Source organism: Salmo salar, chromosome ssa15 (genome assembly GCF_905237065.1).
Source record: "Salmo salar chromosome ssa15, Ssal_v3.1, whole genome shotgun sequence".
Classification (NCBI taxonomy): Eukaryota; Metazoa; Chordata; class Actinopteri; order Salmoniformes; family Salmonidae; genus Salmo; species Salmo salar.
In genome coordinates, this window is record NC_059456.1 from 95,704,041 (window position 1) to 95,722,633 (window position 18,593).

The following is an 18,593-nucleotide window of genomic DNA, read 5'->3' on the forward strand; positions in this document are numbered from 1 at the left end:
GGATCTCTCCATATTTCTCTCTTTCCATCACTCTCTCTCACACTCTTGCTCTCTCTCTATAGCTCTCTTTCTCTCTCTGTCTCCATCTCTCTCGACTGTCTCCCTATCTCTATTGAACTCTCTCTCCCTCTCTCTCTTTCTCTCTCTCTCTCTCTCTCTCTCTCTCTCTCTCTCTCTGTGCATCCACTCTTCTCAGCATCCACATTAGTAACCACCAGAGTAAAAAATAGAGAGAGGAAGATAGATAAGAACTGTTCCGGACTCCAGCAATGGCCCCTAAAAGAGAACCGTCCATTAAGAAGTCTCCATCGCCTGTGGCCCAGCAGCCCAGACTGGGGCCTCCTTTCCCCTGCCTGCCCTCAGCTAACCCTGCCCAGCCAAGGTCAGCTCCAGAGCAGAGACCCAGGATGCTGCGACCCTCTGACTCTCCATTTGACCCCAGCACCATGGAGGTGAGTGGAGCTGCCACAGCACCCAGCTCTCTCTCTGTGTGTGTGTGTGTGTGTGTGTGTGTGTGTGTGTGTGTGTGTGTGTGTGTGTGTGTGTGTGTGTGTGTGTGTGTGTGTGTGTGTGTGTGTGTGTGTGTGTGTGTGTGTGTGTGTGTGTGTGTGTGTGTGTGTGTGTGCACAGCATTGTCAGGGCTAATGTGGGACGTAGGCTTAAAAATACAATGATGACTAATATCGCTATAATAGACTGAATAATTCCATTTTATAATAGACTGAAATATAGGCAGAGTGATAGTCTGTCTATATCTTGAGAAAATGTTGAATTTTTTTTATTTATTACTATTGTTTTGTCATAGGAAATGTTATAGCTACAAAGCATCGCAAATGATGTTTCTCAATATCATGATGTGCTTACAAAACAGATGACACAAATCCTCTTTCAAATCCTCTTCCAATTGTTTAATCAGAGACTAATAGGAACCAAACTACCAGTATCATTGTAGGATAAAGATGTGTTGAAAACTAGAGCAGTGCTATAGAAGCTGTCTTCTATTGGGAGGGAATGCGCTCATTTCTCTCCAGGAGAGATATAACCTTGAACCTTCCGCATTTTCATATGTACAGTACCAGTCAAGAGTTTGGACGCACCTACTCATTCAAGGGTTTTTCTTTATTTGTTACTATTTTTCTACATTGTAGAATATTTGAGAAGACATGAAAACTATGATATAACACATATGGAATCATCTAGTATGCAAAAAAGTGTTCAACAAATCAAAATGTATTTTAGATTTGAGATACTTCAAAGTAGCCACCCTTTGCCTTGATGACAGCTTTGCACACTCTTGGCATTCTGTCAAACAGTTTCATGAGGAATGCTATTCCAACAGCCTTGAAGGAGTTACCACATATGCTGAGCACTTGTTGGCTGCTTTTCCTTCACTCTGCAGTCCAACTCATCCAAAACCATCTCAATTGGGTTGAGGTCAGGTGATTGTGGAGGCCAGGTCATCTGATGCAGCACTCCATCACTCACCTTCTTGGTCAAATTGTCCTTACACACCCTGGAGGTGTTTTTTGGGTCATAGTCCCACTGAGCGCAAACCAGATGGGATGGTGTATTCGTGCAGAATGCTGTCGTAGCCATGCTGGTTAAGTGTGCCTTGAATTAAAAATAAATAATAGTCAGTGTCACCAGCAAAGCACCCCCACACATCACACCTCCTCCTCCATGCTTCACGGCGGGAACCATACATGTGGAGATCATCTGTTCACCTACTCTGCGTTTCACAAAGACACGGCGGTTGGAACCAAAAATCTCAAATTTGGACTCATCAGACCAAAGGACAGATTTCCACCGGTCTAATGTCCATTGCTCGTGTTTCTTGGCCCAAGCAAGTCTCTTCTTCTTATCGGTGTCCTTTAGTAGTGGTTTCTTTGCAGCAAAATTTTACCATGAAGGCCTGATTCATGAAGTCTCCTCTGAACAGTTGATGTTGAGATGTGTCTGTTCCTTGAACTCTGTGAAGCATTTATTTGGGCTGCAATCTGAGGTGCAGAGGTAACTCTCGGTCTTTCTTTCCTATGGCAGTCCTCATGAGAGTCAGTTTCATCATATCGCTTGATGGTTGTTGCAACTTCACTTGAAGAAACTTTCAAAGTTCTTTAAATGTTCCAGATTGACCGACCTTCATGTCTTAAAGTAATGATTGACTGTTGTTTCTCTTTGCTTATTTGAGCTATTCTTGCCATAATTTGGACTTGGTCTTTTACCAAATAGTGCTATCTTCTGTATACTATCCCTACCACGTCACAACACAACTGATTAGCTCAAATGCATAAAGAAGTATAGGAATTCCACAAATTAACTTTTAACAAGGCATATCTGTTAATTGAAATGAATTCCAGGTGACTACCTCATGAAGCTGGTTGAGAGAATGCCAAGAGTGTGCAAAACTGTCATCAAGGCAAAGGGTGGCTACTTTGAAGAATCTAAAATCTAAAATATATTTTGATTTGTTTAACACTTTTTTGGTTACTACATGATTCCATATGTGTTATTTCATAGTTTGATGTCTTCACTATTATTCTACACTGTAGAACATTTTTTAAATAAAGAAAAACTCTGGAATTAGTAGTTGTGTCCAAACTTTTGACTGGTACTGTACATCCTGAGATGAAGATTATAAAAAGGGTTGGTTAGAAATGTAAAATCACAGAGACAATCACAATTGGTAGGGCTATATTCAGTCACCCACAATAGCACTATCACTCTGTTGTGAAACGTGCATAGCTTCGCTCTCATCAATGCTACTTACTTTGCTATAGAATTAGTCAGTGCTTGACTTGGACTGATACAGGTGCCAGTACTCATTTTGGGTGCCGGTGCTGTTTATATTAAGGTGCAGGAGCTCCACTACTTTTGAGCCAATATTCAGTTATAGGAACAGAAGCTCAAGCAGCAGAAAATGTGAGGTTTTGGTTCTCAGCTCCGGTGAGATTCTGCCCAAGTCAATCACTGGAATTAGTGCTCTGCAGCATGTGTCTGTGTTGCAAGAGTTTATAAAGGGGTCAACAAACCCCTAGACTGTATACACCCCGTGGCACTTCATCCACACTGATCAGAGAATTAGACAGGTTGTGGCCCACATACCTGGCTGACTAGGTATGCAGCTCAATGAGCTAATTGATGGACCTAAGGAATCCAACACCATTTTTGTCACAGACCAAAATTTAACACAACAGTAGTCTAGCTAGGCCTATAACAGTTTCTAAAAGTGTTACCATGGACAGGCCACTCCAACGCTGCGCTGTCCATGGTTATGCGCACAGCACAGATGCGGCACAGAATTTTGAAGCGCAAATCAACTCTGCTGGGGCTGTGCTAGTGCTATGGTGCTTTCAAGACTGGGAACTCGGATAAATAAGAGGTAAAATCAATACGTCAGTGCTCTTCAGGACGGAAAGTGGGAGTGCTAGAAAGAGGGATTCCGAGTTGGTGTACCGTTCCAAAATATTTTTCCAAGTCGAAGATCGTTTGTTTCCGAGTTCCCAGTTGTCTTGAATACACTGATGTCGGAAGTCGGAGACCTTCGAGTTCCGAGTTCCCAGTGGTTTTGAACGCGGCATTAGTTGATCTTTCCCTCCCCTCCGACCTGTCACGGTCCTCCACCTCCCGACATCTTCGACACACTCGAACATCTACAGATATGGTTGGTTCTTCAATAACCTGGATTAAATAGTTAGCTATCTAGTTAGCTACTCGAAATGGTATTCTTATTTCGGAATTGTGTATCGAACTAGATAACAAGTTGCTAACTTTATTTGCTAGCTAGCCAGTTTGATTGAGCAGAGGTAGCAAGTTAGCGTTATCGTAGCTAGCCAAGGTTAGCTACTTAGCTACTTGCCATTACTGTATAGTAGTAACCCTAGCTCGTTGATATACATTGTCATACCAGTAACTGTAATTGACACTGTCTCCAAATGTCCCATAGATGTTAGTATTTTTCTTACTGACTAGTAGCTAGTTCCTAACTAGGTAAGGGTGTGATAGAAAGTTGTCTGTCAAGTTAGCTAACTTTAGTTAACTGGGCTAACTAGCCAACCACTGGTCCTTGCCCACAGGGTTGAGCAACATCATAGCTAACTTAATCTTTCTTTGAACAGTCCGACTTCTCAGAAGATCAAATCATGGGTGAGTTACAAACTAGTTCACTAGATTAGCTAGCAAATTTCCCAAAACTTTAACTATACCAACTCTTGCATGCTGCCATCCTCAACTCAGACAGATGCCACTTTAATTTTCTTCCTTGCTCGTCTGACTTTTTCATATGCTTTATGCCTCTGTCATTCCTCTATTGTAGCAAAGTTACCACTATTTCCTTTCTGTCCTCGGTGTTTTCTCAAACTCCATATGCAACTGATTGTTCTTTCCAGATTGAGTTTAACCTGGATCAAATACACGGTGAGTCATTGGTGAAGGACCCTAACATTTGGCCCTTAAGTCTGGGACCTTAATCTAACAGTGTTGAAAGGCATGTTGTTGGTCTGGTACAGTTTCTGAAGGTTGTGGTAGGCACACCATGGATGTTAGCCTACAAGTACAGTGTCACTGGTATATTTCAAGACACTCAGTGAGCTTAGCCTGTTGTGGCATGTCTATTTCCTGTTTTTTTCCCCCTTGTCAATAGTTGGGAATAAACTAGCTATAAGCAGACTTTCTATCTATGTTAGTAAGCTCAGGTCTAGTATGTGAGGTAGTAATCGGCGCCTCGTGTGTGTTGGTGCTTATCTAGACAGAGAATCTACCTTTTGCATACCATAAACTAGTTAGTAGTGTGTTTGCATCAAACTGCATGCATTCCCAGTTGTACCATTCCCATGTACCACAAACATTTCCATGCTATCTAAACTAGCTTGTCATCTCCCCTGGAGTGTTACCTTTCCTTTTTTGAAGTTAGAAACAGACTAGTAGATTGGTCTTCTCTCTCCTCCCTGGCTTGTTTAATCATTGTTGGCATAATACAGCTCTCCCTTCCACTCTCCTCCACTACCTTTATATGTTGTTGGGAAATGGAACTCAGCGGGCCAGGAGTGAAGAGGCTGGCACATTCCTGAGAACAGGAAAAAGTTCCACAACATACCACTGTTGTCTGCCTCCTAGGGTTCTGAAGGGATATTCCATAGACCTACCCTGAAGGGATATTCCATAGACCTACCCTGAAGGGATATTCCATAGACCTACCCTGAAGGGATATTCCATAGACCTACCCTGAAGGGATATTCCATAGACCTACCCTGAAGGGATATTCCATAGACCTACCCTGAAGGGATATTCCATAGACCTACCCTGAAGGGATATCCCATAGACCTACCCTGAGGGGATATCCCATAGACCTACCCTGAGGGGATATCCCATAGACCTACCCTGAGGGGATATCCCATAGACCTACCCTGAAGGGATATCCCATAGACCTACCCTGAAGGGATATCCCATAGACCTACCCTGAGGGGATATCCCATAGACCTACCCTGAGGGGATATCCCATAGACCTACCCTGAAGGGATATCCCATAGACCTACCCTGAAGGGATATCCCAAAGACCTACCCTGAAGGGATATCCCATAGACCTACTCCGAAGGGTTGCGGTCAATTCCATTTAAATTCAGTTCATTTGGGAAGTAGGCTATATTGAAGTGTATAATTTTTTTTTTTAATGGAATGCCATTTGAGATGGTGCCCCCCCCCCCTACCCATCTATGTCCCTGAACTCAATTAACCTTAACAATAGACCCAATTATCCTGGGTAGACACATTTACATTCATGTAAAGTGACATGCCTGGTGAACAAAGGTGTGTGTGTGCTAGCTAACCAGTTATTTTAGCTAAAACAATGTGAAGAGATACACATTATCAGTTGTTGGGCTATAGATTGAATGGTACAAAAGACAATCTCTCATACTTTAGCAGTTTCCAACGTGTTTGCTGTTTTCCCCCTCTTAGTCATTTTAACATCTTTTATACACTCACTCATTTCTTTTCCCCTCCAATCCTCACCTCTCTCTCATTAGAGAAGATGATCCAATGACCCTCCATTGGCCTTCCTCCAATGAGCTTTGAGGGGGAGGTGAGGCATTGAGGAAAAGGGATGGTCATACAGACAGACTTTCTGTCCCTCCTCCAGAGTTTAAGGAGGCCTTCCTCCTCTTCGATAGAACCGGTGATGGAAAGATCAGCTACAGTCAGTGTGGTGATGTCATGAGGGCGTTGGGACAGAATCCTGTCAACTCTGAGGTCCTCAAGGTCCTGGGCAACCCCAAGGCTGAAGGTGAGGGTGAGATACAATTAAGCTTGGGTGGTATACCGTGTACCGTTGAAACAATTTATTTGAAGTTTTTCAAAACATTTAACTATTTGTAGCTACTTTTTAAGTAAATACCTGTAGTTAGGAGATGAAGCAGACTGCGTTCTCCATTTCCCCCGTCACATTATTTTACATTATGAAGCTCACCGTAGTTCCCCAGAACAGTTGAGCCAGTCACGTGTTGGTAAATGGCACAACGGGAGAAAGCGGGTAGCAGGTGAGTCCAGTTGTGTATTGACAAGGGTCGCTTTTATATTGAAAGTCAAGTGTTTTTTTTTTGCTTCAATAGAGTGATCAGGGACGTATAACTATAGTTTTCCTTCACAGAAGATACATTAGTGCAACACATTTGGCAGAAAATAGCTTCATTGTCATCAGATTACAACAAAGTGTAGCGCTATTCGGCTAGCAGCCACACACGTAAATGAGCTTACAATGATAAAGCAAGGTATTTTTTTGGCAAAAACTATGCGTTGCCATCATATTTCTAATGTTAATCTTAAACTACAACTACATTTATTGTTTTTCCTTAAAGTTCATCTTGCATTTTACTGGAGAAAAGTCGACTGGCTACACAGAGAAAAGTAGACTGCCCTTTGGTAAATTCTCATCCGATTGAAGAAGTGCAACTGAAGCACAAAATTTGTCTGATGCCGAACAGAAATTGCAATAAGCATTTTTATATCTGCGTTTTAAAAACACAGCAAGATATTTCTTATGCGTCTTATCTTTTTTCTGTGTGAAAAACTACGAATTTTGCGTTAAACTTGCGTTAACTTGCTTGTTCAACCGGTTGTCAGGCCGGTTGAACGTACTGCCAAATTCTCTAAAATGACGTTGGAGGCGGCTTATGGTAGAGAAATTAACATTAAATTCTCTGGCAACAGATCTAGTGGACATTCTTGCAGTCAGCATGCCAATTGCACGCTCCCCCCTTTGAGACATCTGTAGTCTTTTATTGTCCCCAGCACAAGGTGCACATGTGTAATGATCATGCTGTTTAATCAGCTTCTTAATCCATTCACCTGACAAGTGTGGCATATCTTGGCAAAGGAGAAATGCTCACTAACAGGGATGTAAACCAATTTGAGCACAATAAGCTTTTTGTGCATATGAAACATTTCTGGCATTTTTATTTCAGCTCATGAAACATGGGACCAAGACTTTTTACATGTTGCGTTTTATATTTTTGTTAAGTATATTTTATTCTGTATCCTACTGATTGCACCGATGCATCCCTGAGAATCTCAAATCATATAATTTGCTTTTACAAGAATGAGAAACAGGAAGTGTTTTTAGGTTGTGCTTTCTAAGACGTCTACATGAGTTAGTTTATACAGCCATCCTTTACCGGCCCCTATATGTCTACCAGAACTTATTTGGGTTCTTCCAATTTTCACAAGCAAGGTCCTTATAAGGTGCCAAAATCCACTGACCACCTTTGTCCAGCGATGACTCATGGGTTAAAAGGGTTGTGAGGTGTATACCCGTGTTCATTCATGTCATCAATTCATCCATTTCCTCCATTTAAACTTTTCCAGAGATGAACCACAAGATGCTTGACTTTGAGCAGTTCCTGCCTATGCTGCAGGCCATCGCTAAGAATAAGGACCAGGGCTCCTTTGAGGATTTCGTTGAGGGACTGCGTGTCTTCGATAAGGAGGGCAACGGAACTGTAATGGGGGCAGAGTTACGGCACGTCCTCACCACACTAGGTTAGTTACATTCTTTTACTCTTTCAGATCTGAGGGAAAGATATTTTAAGAATGTGTGTTTTTATCCACAAGATTTAAATCACTGATCAAAATAATCTAATTTGGAAGTTGACTCTAAATATAAAAATGATTGCCAAAATATACTGCAAGGTATATATATTTTCAAACCGAAAACCACTAAACATGAGGCTCTTGAACAGTGTCTTCTGTGCCATGATAGTGGGTTTGATTCCCTGCACCACCCATACGTAAAAAATGTATGCGCTCATAACTGCAAGTCCTTTTGGATAAAATCGGCTGCTAAATGTCATATACACTATATATACAAAAGTATGGACACCCCTTCAAATTAGTAGATTTGGCTATTTCAGCCACACCTGTTGCTGACAGGTGTATAAAATTGAGCACACCGCCATGCAATCTCCATAGACAAACATTGGCAGTAGAATGGCCTGACTGTAGAGCTCAGTTGACATTCAACGTGGCACCGTTATAGGATGCCACCTTTCCAACAACTCACATTTCTGCCCTGCTAGAACTGCCGCAGTCAACTGTAAGTGCTGTTATTTTGAAGTGAAAACGTCTAGGAGCAACAACGGCTCAGCCGCGAAGTGGTAGGTCACACAAGCTCACAGAATGGGACCGCTGAAGCACGTGGCGCGTAAAAAATCCTCTGTACTCGGTTACAACACTCACTACCCAGTTCCAAACTGCCTCTGGAAGCAACATCAGCACAATAACTGTTCGTCGGGAGCTTCATGAAATGGGTTTCCATGGCCAAGCAGCCACACACAAGCTTAAGATCACCATGCGCAATGCCAAGCGTCGACTGGAGTGGCGTAAAGCTTGTCGCCATTGGACTCTGGATCAGTGGAAACGGGTTCTCTGGAGTGATGAATCACTCTTCACCATCTGGCAGTCTGACAGACTAATTCTTGTTTGGCGGATGCCAGGAAACCGCTACCTGCCCAAATGCATGTTGCCAACTGTGAAGTTTGGTGGAGTAGGAATAATGGTCTGGGGCTGTTTTTCATGGTTCGGGCTAGGCCCCTTAGTTCCAGTGAAGGGAAATCTTAACGCTACAGCATACAATGACATTCTAGACAATTCTGTGCTTCCAACTTTGTGGGAACAATTTAGGAAAGGCCCTTTTCCTGTTTCAGCATGACAATGCCCCCATGCACAAAGCGTGATCCATACATAAATAGTTGACTGGCCAGCACAGAGCCCAGACCTCAACCTCATCGAACACCTTTGGGATGAATTGGAACGCTGACTGCGAGCCAGGCCTCATTGCCCAACGTCAGTGTCCGACCTCACTAATGCTCTTGTGACTGAATGGAAGCAAGTCCTCTCAGCAATGTTCCAACATCTAGTGGAAAGCCTTCCCAGAAGAGTGAAGGCAGCAAAGGGTTACCAACTCCATATTAATGCCTGTGATTTTGGAATGAGATGTTTGTCGAGCAGGTGTCCACATATTTTCCCTGCTTTTTATAACTCTGTCTTTCAGGAGAGAAGATGACGGAGGAGGAGGTAGAGACACTTCTTACTGGACACGAGGACGCTAATGGCTGTATCAACTATGAAGGTGAGAGGGAAAGAGTAAAAACAGAATGATGGATGGAGATGGGAGACAACAGGATGGTCTATAACTGGACTAGGTTCATGTGATGTAATGATCCCACCACCCTAAACCCTTACACCACCACCACTACTACACCTCTTCAGTAAGTAACACCTAAGTGCAACCCAGGGAGCTAGCACATCTGGTTATGCAACGCTGCCCTTGCATGACAGTGCATGTTTCCTTGCTGTGTGTGGATAGGTAATATAGAGTACTATAGAAGCTGTCAGGGGGAGCTTGCTGGGCTACAGTGTGTACCAGAATGAAGATGCCGACATAGCTGTTTTAGAGCCTGCTTAAATGCACAACTATGGAAATGTCTGCATTAACGGTTGAGTAGTCAAATACTGGTATTGTGTACTGATGAAACAGTCAGCTGAAGACCTGGACTGAGGTGGTGATAGTACTATAATACAACACAATGTCTTGTTGGTTGATCGGACCAGAATGTGAATACAAAGAGTTTGTAACATGCTGTGTAACTTTCTCCACAGCCTTTGTTCGTCACATCATATCAGGCTGAGAGCCGGTACGGGTCAGGCTGCAGAGGGTATACCAGTGCTCTACCCAGGCTGTCCTGCTTAGCCTGCTAAACTACCCGCTAGAACATAGAACACACTGCTAAACTACCCGCTAGAACATAGAACACACTGCTAAACTACCCGCTAGAACATAGAACACACTGCTAAACAACCGGCTAGAACATAGAACACACTGCTAAACTACCCGCTAGAACACACTGCTAAACTACCCGCTAGAACACACTGCTAAACTACCCGCTAGAACACACTGCTAAACTACCCGCTAGAACATAGAACACACTGCTAAACTACCCGCTAGAACATAGAACACACTGCTAAACTACCCGCTAGAACATAGAACACACTGCTAAACTACCCGCTAGAACATAGAACACACTGCTAAACTACCCGCTAGAACATAGAACACACTGCTAAACAACCCGCTAGAACATAGAACACACTGCTAAACTACCCGCTAGAACACACTGCTAAACTACCCGCTAGAACATAGAACACACTGCTAAACTACCCGCTAGAACATAGAACACACTGCTAAACAACCCGCTAGAACATAGAACACACTGCTAAACTACCCGCTAGAACACACTGCTAAACTACCCGCTAGAACACACTGCTAAACTACCCGCTAGAACACACTGCTAAACTACCCGCTAGAACATAGAACACACTGCTAAACAACCCGCTAGAACATAGAACACACTGCTAAACTACCCGCTAGAACACACTACTAAACTACCCGCTAGAACATAGAACACACTGCTAAACAACCCGCTAGAACATAGAACACACTGCTAAACTACCCGCTAGAACACACTACTAAACTACCCGCTAGAACATAGAACACACTGCTAAACAACCCGCTAGAACATAGAACACACTGCTAAACTACCCGCTAGAACATAGAACGCACTAGCTCTTAGAAGACAGTAACCAAACGTCAGTTCTGGGTGTAAATTGTTACATGATGACCAGACCGGACACGTCGCGTGCGCGAGCATTGCAAAATAAATTTTGAAATCCATGTCATTCAATTATTGCACCCACACTGCTCGCGCACACGCCAACGAGTGTCTACGATGCCAAGAGTTAAAATAGAACTCCTTTCTATTTCTGACGCAGATCACACTGAAAGTCCTGCCTCTCCCATCTCCTCATTGGTTTATAGAAGCAGGTACCCACGTGCCATCTCCTCATTGGTTATACCCACGTGGGTGATTGAAAGACGAAATGTTTTGCCGGTAGTCATGGTAAAAGTGTAGATGCCAATCACCATATAAGTTGAAAGATGAAAAAGCCAGGAAGGAGGAGAGATGACTAGAAACGATTCGGCTGACCGTTTTATGTGTGGATTAATTGGTGGAGTAGAGGACCTTGTGCATTTCAGGTAAAATAACAACTCAATGTTTATATCCCAGGACAAATTAGCTAGCAACAGCAAGCTAGCTAAATAGGACAAATTAGCCAGCAAGTGCAAGCTAACTAGCTAAATTGCCATACATGTTTAATGCTTTTCGACCTGTCCCCAAATTAATGTCATTGGTTCAGAGTTTGTTTTGATATTTTAACCTGCGTGTTGTGATCGCGTTTGGTGTAGGGGGACAAAATAAATGTATGCACGATCGCGCACAATGCCGTATGCGCACAGCCGGTTTGGGTTCCGTGTTAGTGTCACAGATCGTCCTTGCATTACTGTACCAAAGTAAGAATTTCTCTCCTGATCTAGGGTCCCTTTTGGTAGTATCAAGCTATTCAAGTTTTTTAGCCAAATAAGGAAAGCTCTTGCAGTGGGAAAGCCTGGTGAGAGCGATGTTGTGTGGTCTGAACTGGAGGTTTTCACTCATGGTGGACTGAGACTCTCTGCCCCTGGCTGCTGAGGCATGCTCATCTCTGCATGTGTATGGGCAGCCCCTCTGTCTACAGAGCTAGGGGGTCTCAAGTGTGTGTCCTTGATTCCTCGCTTCCGCTCTCCTTGGACCTTCTCTTCCAATGTGTTTTGAGAATACGAGGAGAGCAGAATCAAGGAAATACAATTGAGATTCCCCCTTTTTAGAGGGATAGTTTATACAGTTGAAGTCGGAAGTTTACATACACCTTAGCCAAATACATTTCAACTCAGTTTTTCACAATTCCTGACATTTAATCCTAGTAAAAATTCCCTGTCTTAGGTCAGTTAGGATCACCACTTTATTTTAAGAATGTGAAATGTCAGAATAATAGTAGAGTGATTTTATTTCTGCTTTTATTTCTTTCATCACATTCCCATTGGGTCAGAAGTTTACATACACTCAATTAGTATTTGGTAGCATTGCCTTTAAATTGTTTAACTTGGGTCAAATGTTTCGGGTAGCCTTCCACAAGCTTCCCACAATATGTTGGGTGAATATTGGCCTATTCCTCCTGACAGAGCTGGTGTAACTGAGTCAGGTTTGTAGGCCTCCTTGCTCGCACACACTTTTTCAGTTCTGCCCACAAATTTTCTATGGGATTGAGGTCAGGGCTTTGAGATGGCCACTCCAATACCTTGACTTTGTTAATTTGTTTGTTAACAAGAAATTTGTGGAGTGGTTGAAAAACGAGTTTTAATGACTCCAACCTAAGTGTATGTAAACTTCCGACTTCAACTGTACATGCTGAGCAGGAGTGTTTGTTTTACTCGGTGTTCAGAGCTTGCTGGATAATGGTAATGTGATTTGACCAAAATAGGACTTGGTTTGCCGTGGAGTTTTTATGTGAAAGCCCCATTTCATACTTTACACATTATGTAGTTACACAATTTTTTTAAATAATTTTGATCATTTGGACCATGTTTCCCATAGTAGACCAGTCACTCCTGTTAACCACAGAATTACAGTGAAGCTGTAGCTAAGATCTCCCTGTACTTTAGCTCCCCCAATCAGTCTACCCCTGATCTGTGTCTTGCTTGACGACTCATCCATAATTTAATTCTGCTGCTCTATCAATCGCTCCACACATTGTCTGAAACTGTCATCCTAGAAGTTTTGTGCTGATGTCAAAATGAGGGCTGTCATATTTTTCCCTCTCTTGGGCTCTCCCTCTCATCTCTTTCCCTCTCTGCCACAGAACTCGTCCGGATGGTCATGAGCGGTTGAAGATCAAGAAGAAACATTCCTTCCTTTGTTAGTTTATTTCACCCTGTTTATTTCTGTTACATATTCAACTAGCTTCCATCCCTCTCCTCCTGCCTGCTCCCTTTGTTATCGTATTATGTCTTCACTTGTCCTTTACAGTCCCACGTTCAGACCATGATGACCCAAGCTATGTTAATGGCCTGGCTCTTTCAATTAAGAATAAGACCAACTTGCATGTAACTAGACGCTTGTGTGCTGCTGGCGTGACCTGCAATAACATTCCCAGATACAAACAATTCAATCTGGTTCCAGATCTGTTTGATGTCTTGGGACCAGGTTATTTAATACCTATCCTTGGACAATGATTATTGTAATGCAATACATGGCTTGGCTGAGTCAGTGGGAAGGGACTGTGTTGTGGTGGTGGGTGACCAATTACCTATTATTGTCTAAGACTTAGCCTGGGTCCCAGACCTGTATGTGCTGTCTTGCCAACTCTGTCATTGGCATGACATTGACAGCAATGTAGTTGGCAGGACAGCACAAAGTGATCTGAGACCAGGCTAGCGAAGACTTGCGTTGGCTGGGAATGTCTTCCTTCTATTGCTGTGCAGTTTGTTAGCCAATATGTATATGAAGCCATACATTATGCCTATGTACAAATGCAATGAACAGTTCAGTGGATTTTTGTTTTATTCTCCCTTTATTTGTTGCAGCATTCAAATAAAATATTTTTGGAAAACTGAAAGTAGTTTTTTCTAACAAACTTTAAACTTCTAAGAGAACATGATTTGACTGGGTGAACTTAATCAGCTATGGATATTTGTGGTCAAATAATTTTACTTCCACAAATATCTGTTTTAAAATACATTTGTCACTGAACTAGTGTTTTGTGCTCAGAAATGTGTTGCATTATATGAGGTGGACACAAGAGGGCAGTGATGTGTCTATTTTAGCAAAAAGCCACTTCATACTTGGCACACCCTGGCAACTTGTACTGTGTGTTTTAATGATGGGCGGTAACCATACCAAAACAACTCCTTTTATTGACCAGTTCTAAGTCTGCTTTTGATTGAATAGTGGCTTAATGACTGTTCATTGTAGATGTTGGCATACTCTAACTCAGTGGGACTAGTGTTCACTTCATGGAACACTTTTTTTCTATAGTTACACAGTTGTCTTATGACCAGTGTTAGAATAATTATATAACACTCTTTAAGAGATTTCATAATGTATTTTACAACCACTTCAACATTTCTTGACACTGATTCTTATATTGAACTTGTACAGTCCTTAATTGGCAGTCTGTGTATGATCCTGTATGACAGTGTTCTAGACTGGAACATGGAACTGTATGACAGTGTTCTAGACTGGAACATGGAACTGTATGACAGTGGTCTAGATTGGAACATGGAACTGTATGACCGTGTTCTAGATTGGAACATGGAACTGTATGACAGTGGTCTAGACTGGAACATGGAACTGTATGACAGTGGTCTAGATTGGAACATGGAACTGTATGACAGTGTTCTAGACTGGAACATGGAACTGTATGACAGTGGTCTAGATTGGAACATGGAACTGTATGACAGTGGTCTAGACTGGAACATGGAACTGTATGACAGTGTTCTAGACTGGAACATGGAACTGTATGACAGTGTTCTAGATTGGAACATGGAACTGTATGAAAGGGGTCTAGATTGGAACATGGAACTGTATGAAAGGGGTCTAGATTGGAACATGGAACTGTATGAAAGGGGTCTAGATTGGAACATGGAACTGTATGAAAGGGGTCTAGATTGGAACATGGAACTGTATGACCGTGTTCTAGATTGGAACATGGAACTGTATGACCGTGTTCTAGATTGGAACATGGAACTGTATGACAGTGGTCTAGATTGGAACATGGAACTGTATGAAAGGGGTCTAGACTGGAACATGGAACTGTATGACAGTGGTCTAGATTGGAACATGGAACTGTATGACCGTGTTCTAGATTGGAACATGGAACTGTATGAAAGGGGTCTAGATTGGAACATGGAACTGTATGACAGTGTTCTAGACTGGAACATGGAACTGTATGACCGTGTTCTAGACTGGAACATGGAACTGTATGACAGTGGTCTAGACTGGAACATGGAACTGTATGACAGTGGTCTAGATTGGAACATGGAACTGTATGACAGTGGTCTAGACTGGAACATGGAACTGTATGACAGTGGTCTAGACTGGAACATGGAACTGTATGACAGTGGTCTAGACTGGAACATGGAACTGTATGACAGTGTTCTAGATTGGAACATGGAACTGTATGACCGTGTTCTAGATTGGAACATGGAACTGTATGACAGTGGTCTAGACTGGAACATGGAACTGTATGACAGTGGTCTAGATTGGAACATGGAACTGTATGAAAGGGGTCTAGATTGGAACATGGAACTGTATGAAAGGGGTCTAGACTGGAACATGGAACTGTATGAAAGGGGTCTAGATTGGAACATGGAACTGTATGACCGTGTTCTAGATTGGAACATGGAACTGTATGACCGTGGTCTAGACTGGAACATGGAACTGTATGACAGTGGTCTAGATTGGAACATGGAACTGTATGAAAGGGGTCTAGACTGGAACATGGAACTGTATGACAGTGGTCTAGATTGGAACATGGAACTGTATGAAAGGGGTCTAGATTGGAACATGGAACTGTATGACCGTGTTCTAGATTGGAACATGGAACTGTATGAAAGGGGTCTAGATTGGAACATGGAACTGTATGAAAGGGGTCTAGATTGGAACATGGAACTGTATGAAAGGGGTCTAGACTGGAACATGGAACTGTATGACAGTGGTCTAGACTGGAACATGGAACTGTATGACAGTGGTCTAGACTGGAACATGGAACTGTATGACAGTGGTCTAGACTGGAACATGGAACTGTATGACAGTGTTCTAGATTGGAACATGGAACTGTATGACCGTGTTCTAGATTGGAACATGGAACTGTATGACAGTGGTCTAGACTGGAACATGGAACTGTATGACAGTGGTCTAGATTGGAACATGGAACTGTATGAAAGGGGTCTAGATTGGAACATGGAACTGTATGAAAGGGGTCTAGACTGGAACATGGAACTGTATGAAAGGGGTCTAGATTGGAACATGGAACTGTATGACCGTGTTCTAGATTGGAACATGGAACTGTATGACCGTGGTCTAGACTGGAACATGGAACTGTATGACAGTGGTCTAGATTGGAACATGGAACTGTATGAAAGGGGTCTAGACTGGAACATGGAACTGTATGACAGTGGTCTAGATTGGAACATGGAACTGTATGAAAGGGGTCTAGATTGGAACATGGAACTGTATGACCGTGTTCTAGATTGGAACATGGAACTGTATGAAAGGGGTCTAGATTGGAACATGGAACTGTATGAAAGGGGTCTAGATTGGAACATGGAACTGTATGAAAGGGGTCTAGATTGGAACATGGAACTGTATGACCGTGTTCTAGATTGGAACATGGAACTGTATGACAGTGGTCTAGACTGGAACATGGAACTGTATGACAGTGGTCTAGATTGGAACATGGAACTGTATGACAGTGTTCTAGATTGGAACATGGAACTGTATGACCGTGTTCTAGATTGGAACATGGAACTGTATGACAGTGGTCTAGACTGGAACATGGAACTGTATGACAGTGGTCTAGATTGGAACATGGAACTGTATGAAAGGGGTCTAGATTGGAACATGGAACTGTATGACAGTGGTCTAGATTGGAACATGGGACTGCCAAGTAGAATCCTGTATGTTATGTTGCTCAGTGTGCCGAGACAGATTCCACTCCACGCTTCCTGACCTTTTCCTAATTCCCCTCACAACCAGTCACTTCTTACTCTCATTAGGTACCACCAGAGCTATCGGAGTGTGTGTGAAATGTAAGGTATCATAGCCAAGTGGTGAATAGGTTGTCCTCTAATTACTGAGTGTGTGTTTACGTGCACGCGTGTGTGTGTTGGATGGAAGTGAAGTGTATTGATTATTTGAATCCTGCTATTTGTGGGTGTGTGTGTGATCCTCTGCATTCGACAGGGGAATCTCTAATGGCCTCAGTGCAACCTGCCTCATACCCTCCTCCACCAATTAACTTTACACTGGAATCTATCTGCCAGGACTACTGAAGAGACTAAGCAAGGGGGCTGGGCACACACACACACGTGATCTTGGATACACACACGTTCAGATTTTTTGACATTGTGAAGCTACAAATTCAAGATTTCAATTAAATTAAACAACATTTAGACACTAACAATTAAAGTTTGTAAATCCTCCATACATATAATTCATGTAAATGGTCATTCCCCTTCATTATGAGGCTTAGGTATTGATTTAAAGTGACAAAATGATGCATGGGGCTGACTATTGATACAATTCCAGTTCAATAAACTGCTTATAATGGTGTACATTTCAACTCTTAACTAGTCACGTTTTTGACATTCACTTGTTATTCAAACCGAAATAAAGATCACTTCTGAGATAATGTATTGGCATGCTGTTTGTTTTGATGAACCATGTTTCCAAAGGGTCTCCGTCCAACAATGTCAACAAGTGAATAGTAACCACCATTAGGGTACACTTTATGGCTATTCAGTACAGTCAGGAAAGATATTGCCACATTTTGAAATGTACATATCTTTTATTTTTTTTTGAGCTAGGTGTATGATCTATGACACAGATCAATATATTCTTACCTTGTAAGGCAGTGTCTTAACTAGACATATTGGAAATCCATGGAGAAACAGTCGGTCTGAAGCAGGGGCCAACCGATATGGGTTAGGTTTAAACCCTCAGCCTCTAGGTCCACACTCACAGGCCATGCTGAATCCCAAATTACACCCTATTCCCTATATAGTGCACTACTTTTGACCAGAGCCAAAACTAGTGCACTATATAGGGCCATTTGGGGCACAAATCATATTCTCAATTTGACACAAATAGCCAAGACTAAGAGACAAATGGCTAGTCACGCCAATTGAATGTCAAATGAATTGAACAAGGAGTGTTCTCTCAGTGGTGGGTGTGTGCACACATACTGTGTATATACACTGAGTTTGCTCTCTTAGTTTTTTTAATTAGGAAGGTGTTTCTAATGTTTTGTACGCTCAATGTATGTTATTTATCCTGTTAAAACAGTAGAAGGCAGAGCATCCGATCCTTTAGCTAGAGAATGTCACCCCAATGATGTACAAAAAAGTAAAGTGAAAAAAACTTGTCTTAGCTCCAAAAGCTAATTCCACAGGCTTTAGC

General features: G+C 42.4%; 1 protein-coding gene across 2 annotated transcripts; it reads left to right on the top strand.

The window, feature by feature from the left end:
- The first annotated feature begins 234 nt into the window (after nt 1-234).
- Nucleotides 235-14,031, top strand: myl6b (Myosin light polypeptide 6B). Of its 2 annotated transcripts, none has more exon segments than NM_001141490.1 (6): nt 235-452; nt 4,116-4,143; nt 6,134-6,277; nt 7,855-8,028; nt 9,539-9,616; nt 13,276-14,021. In NM_001141490.1, coding segments are annotated over 6 exon segments (636 nt in total). In that variant the 5' UTR covers nt 235-269; the 3' UTR covers nt 13,305-14,021.
- Nucleotides 14,032-18,593: the final 4,562 nt, after the last annotated feature.

Excerpts from the sequence above, each read along its gene's own strand:
- myl6b (XM_014147078.2), top strand. Across the intron at positions 6,278-7,854 it reads GGGCAACCCCAAGGCTGAAG|AGATGAACCACAAGATGCTT; the intron begins GTGAGGGTGAGA and ends AAACTTTTCCAG. Across the intron at positions 8,029-9,538 it reads GCACGTCCTCACCACACTAG|GAGAGAAGATGACGGAGGAG; the intron begins GTTAGTTACATT and ends TCTGTCTTTCAG.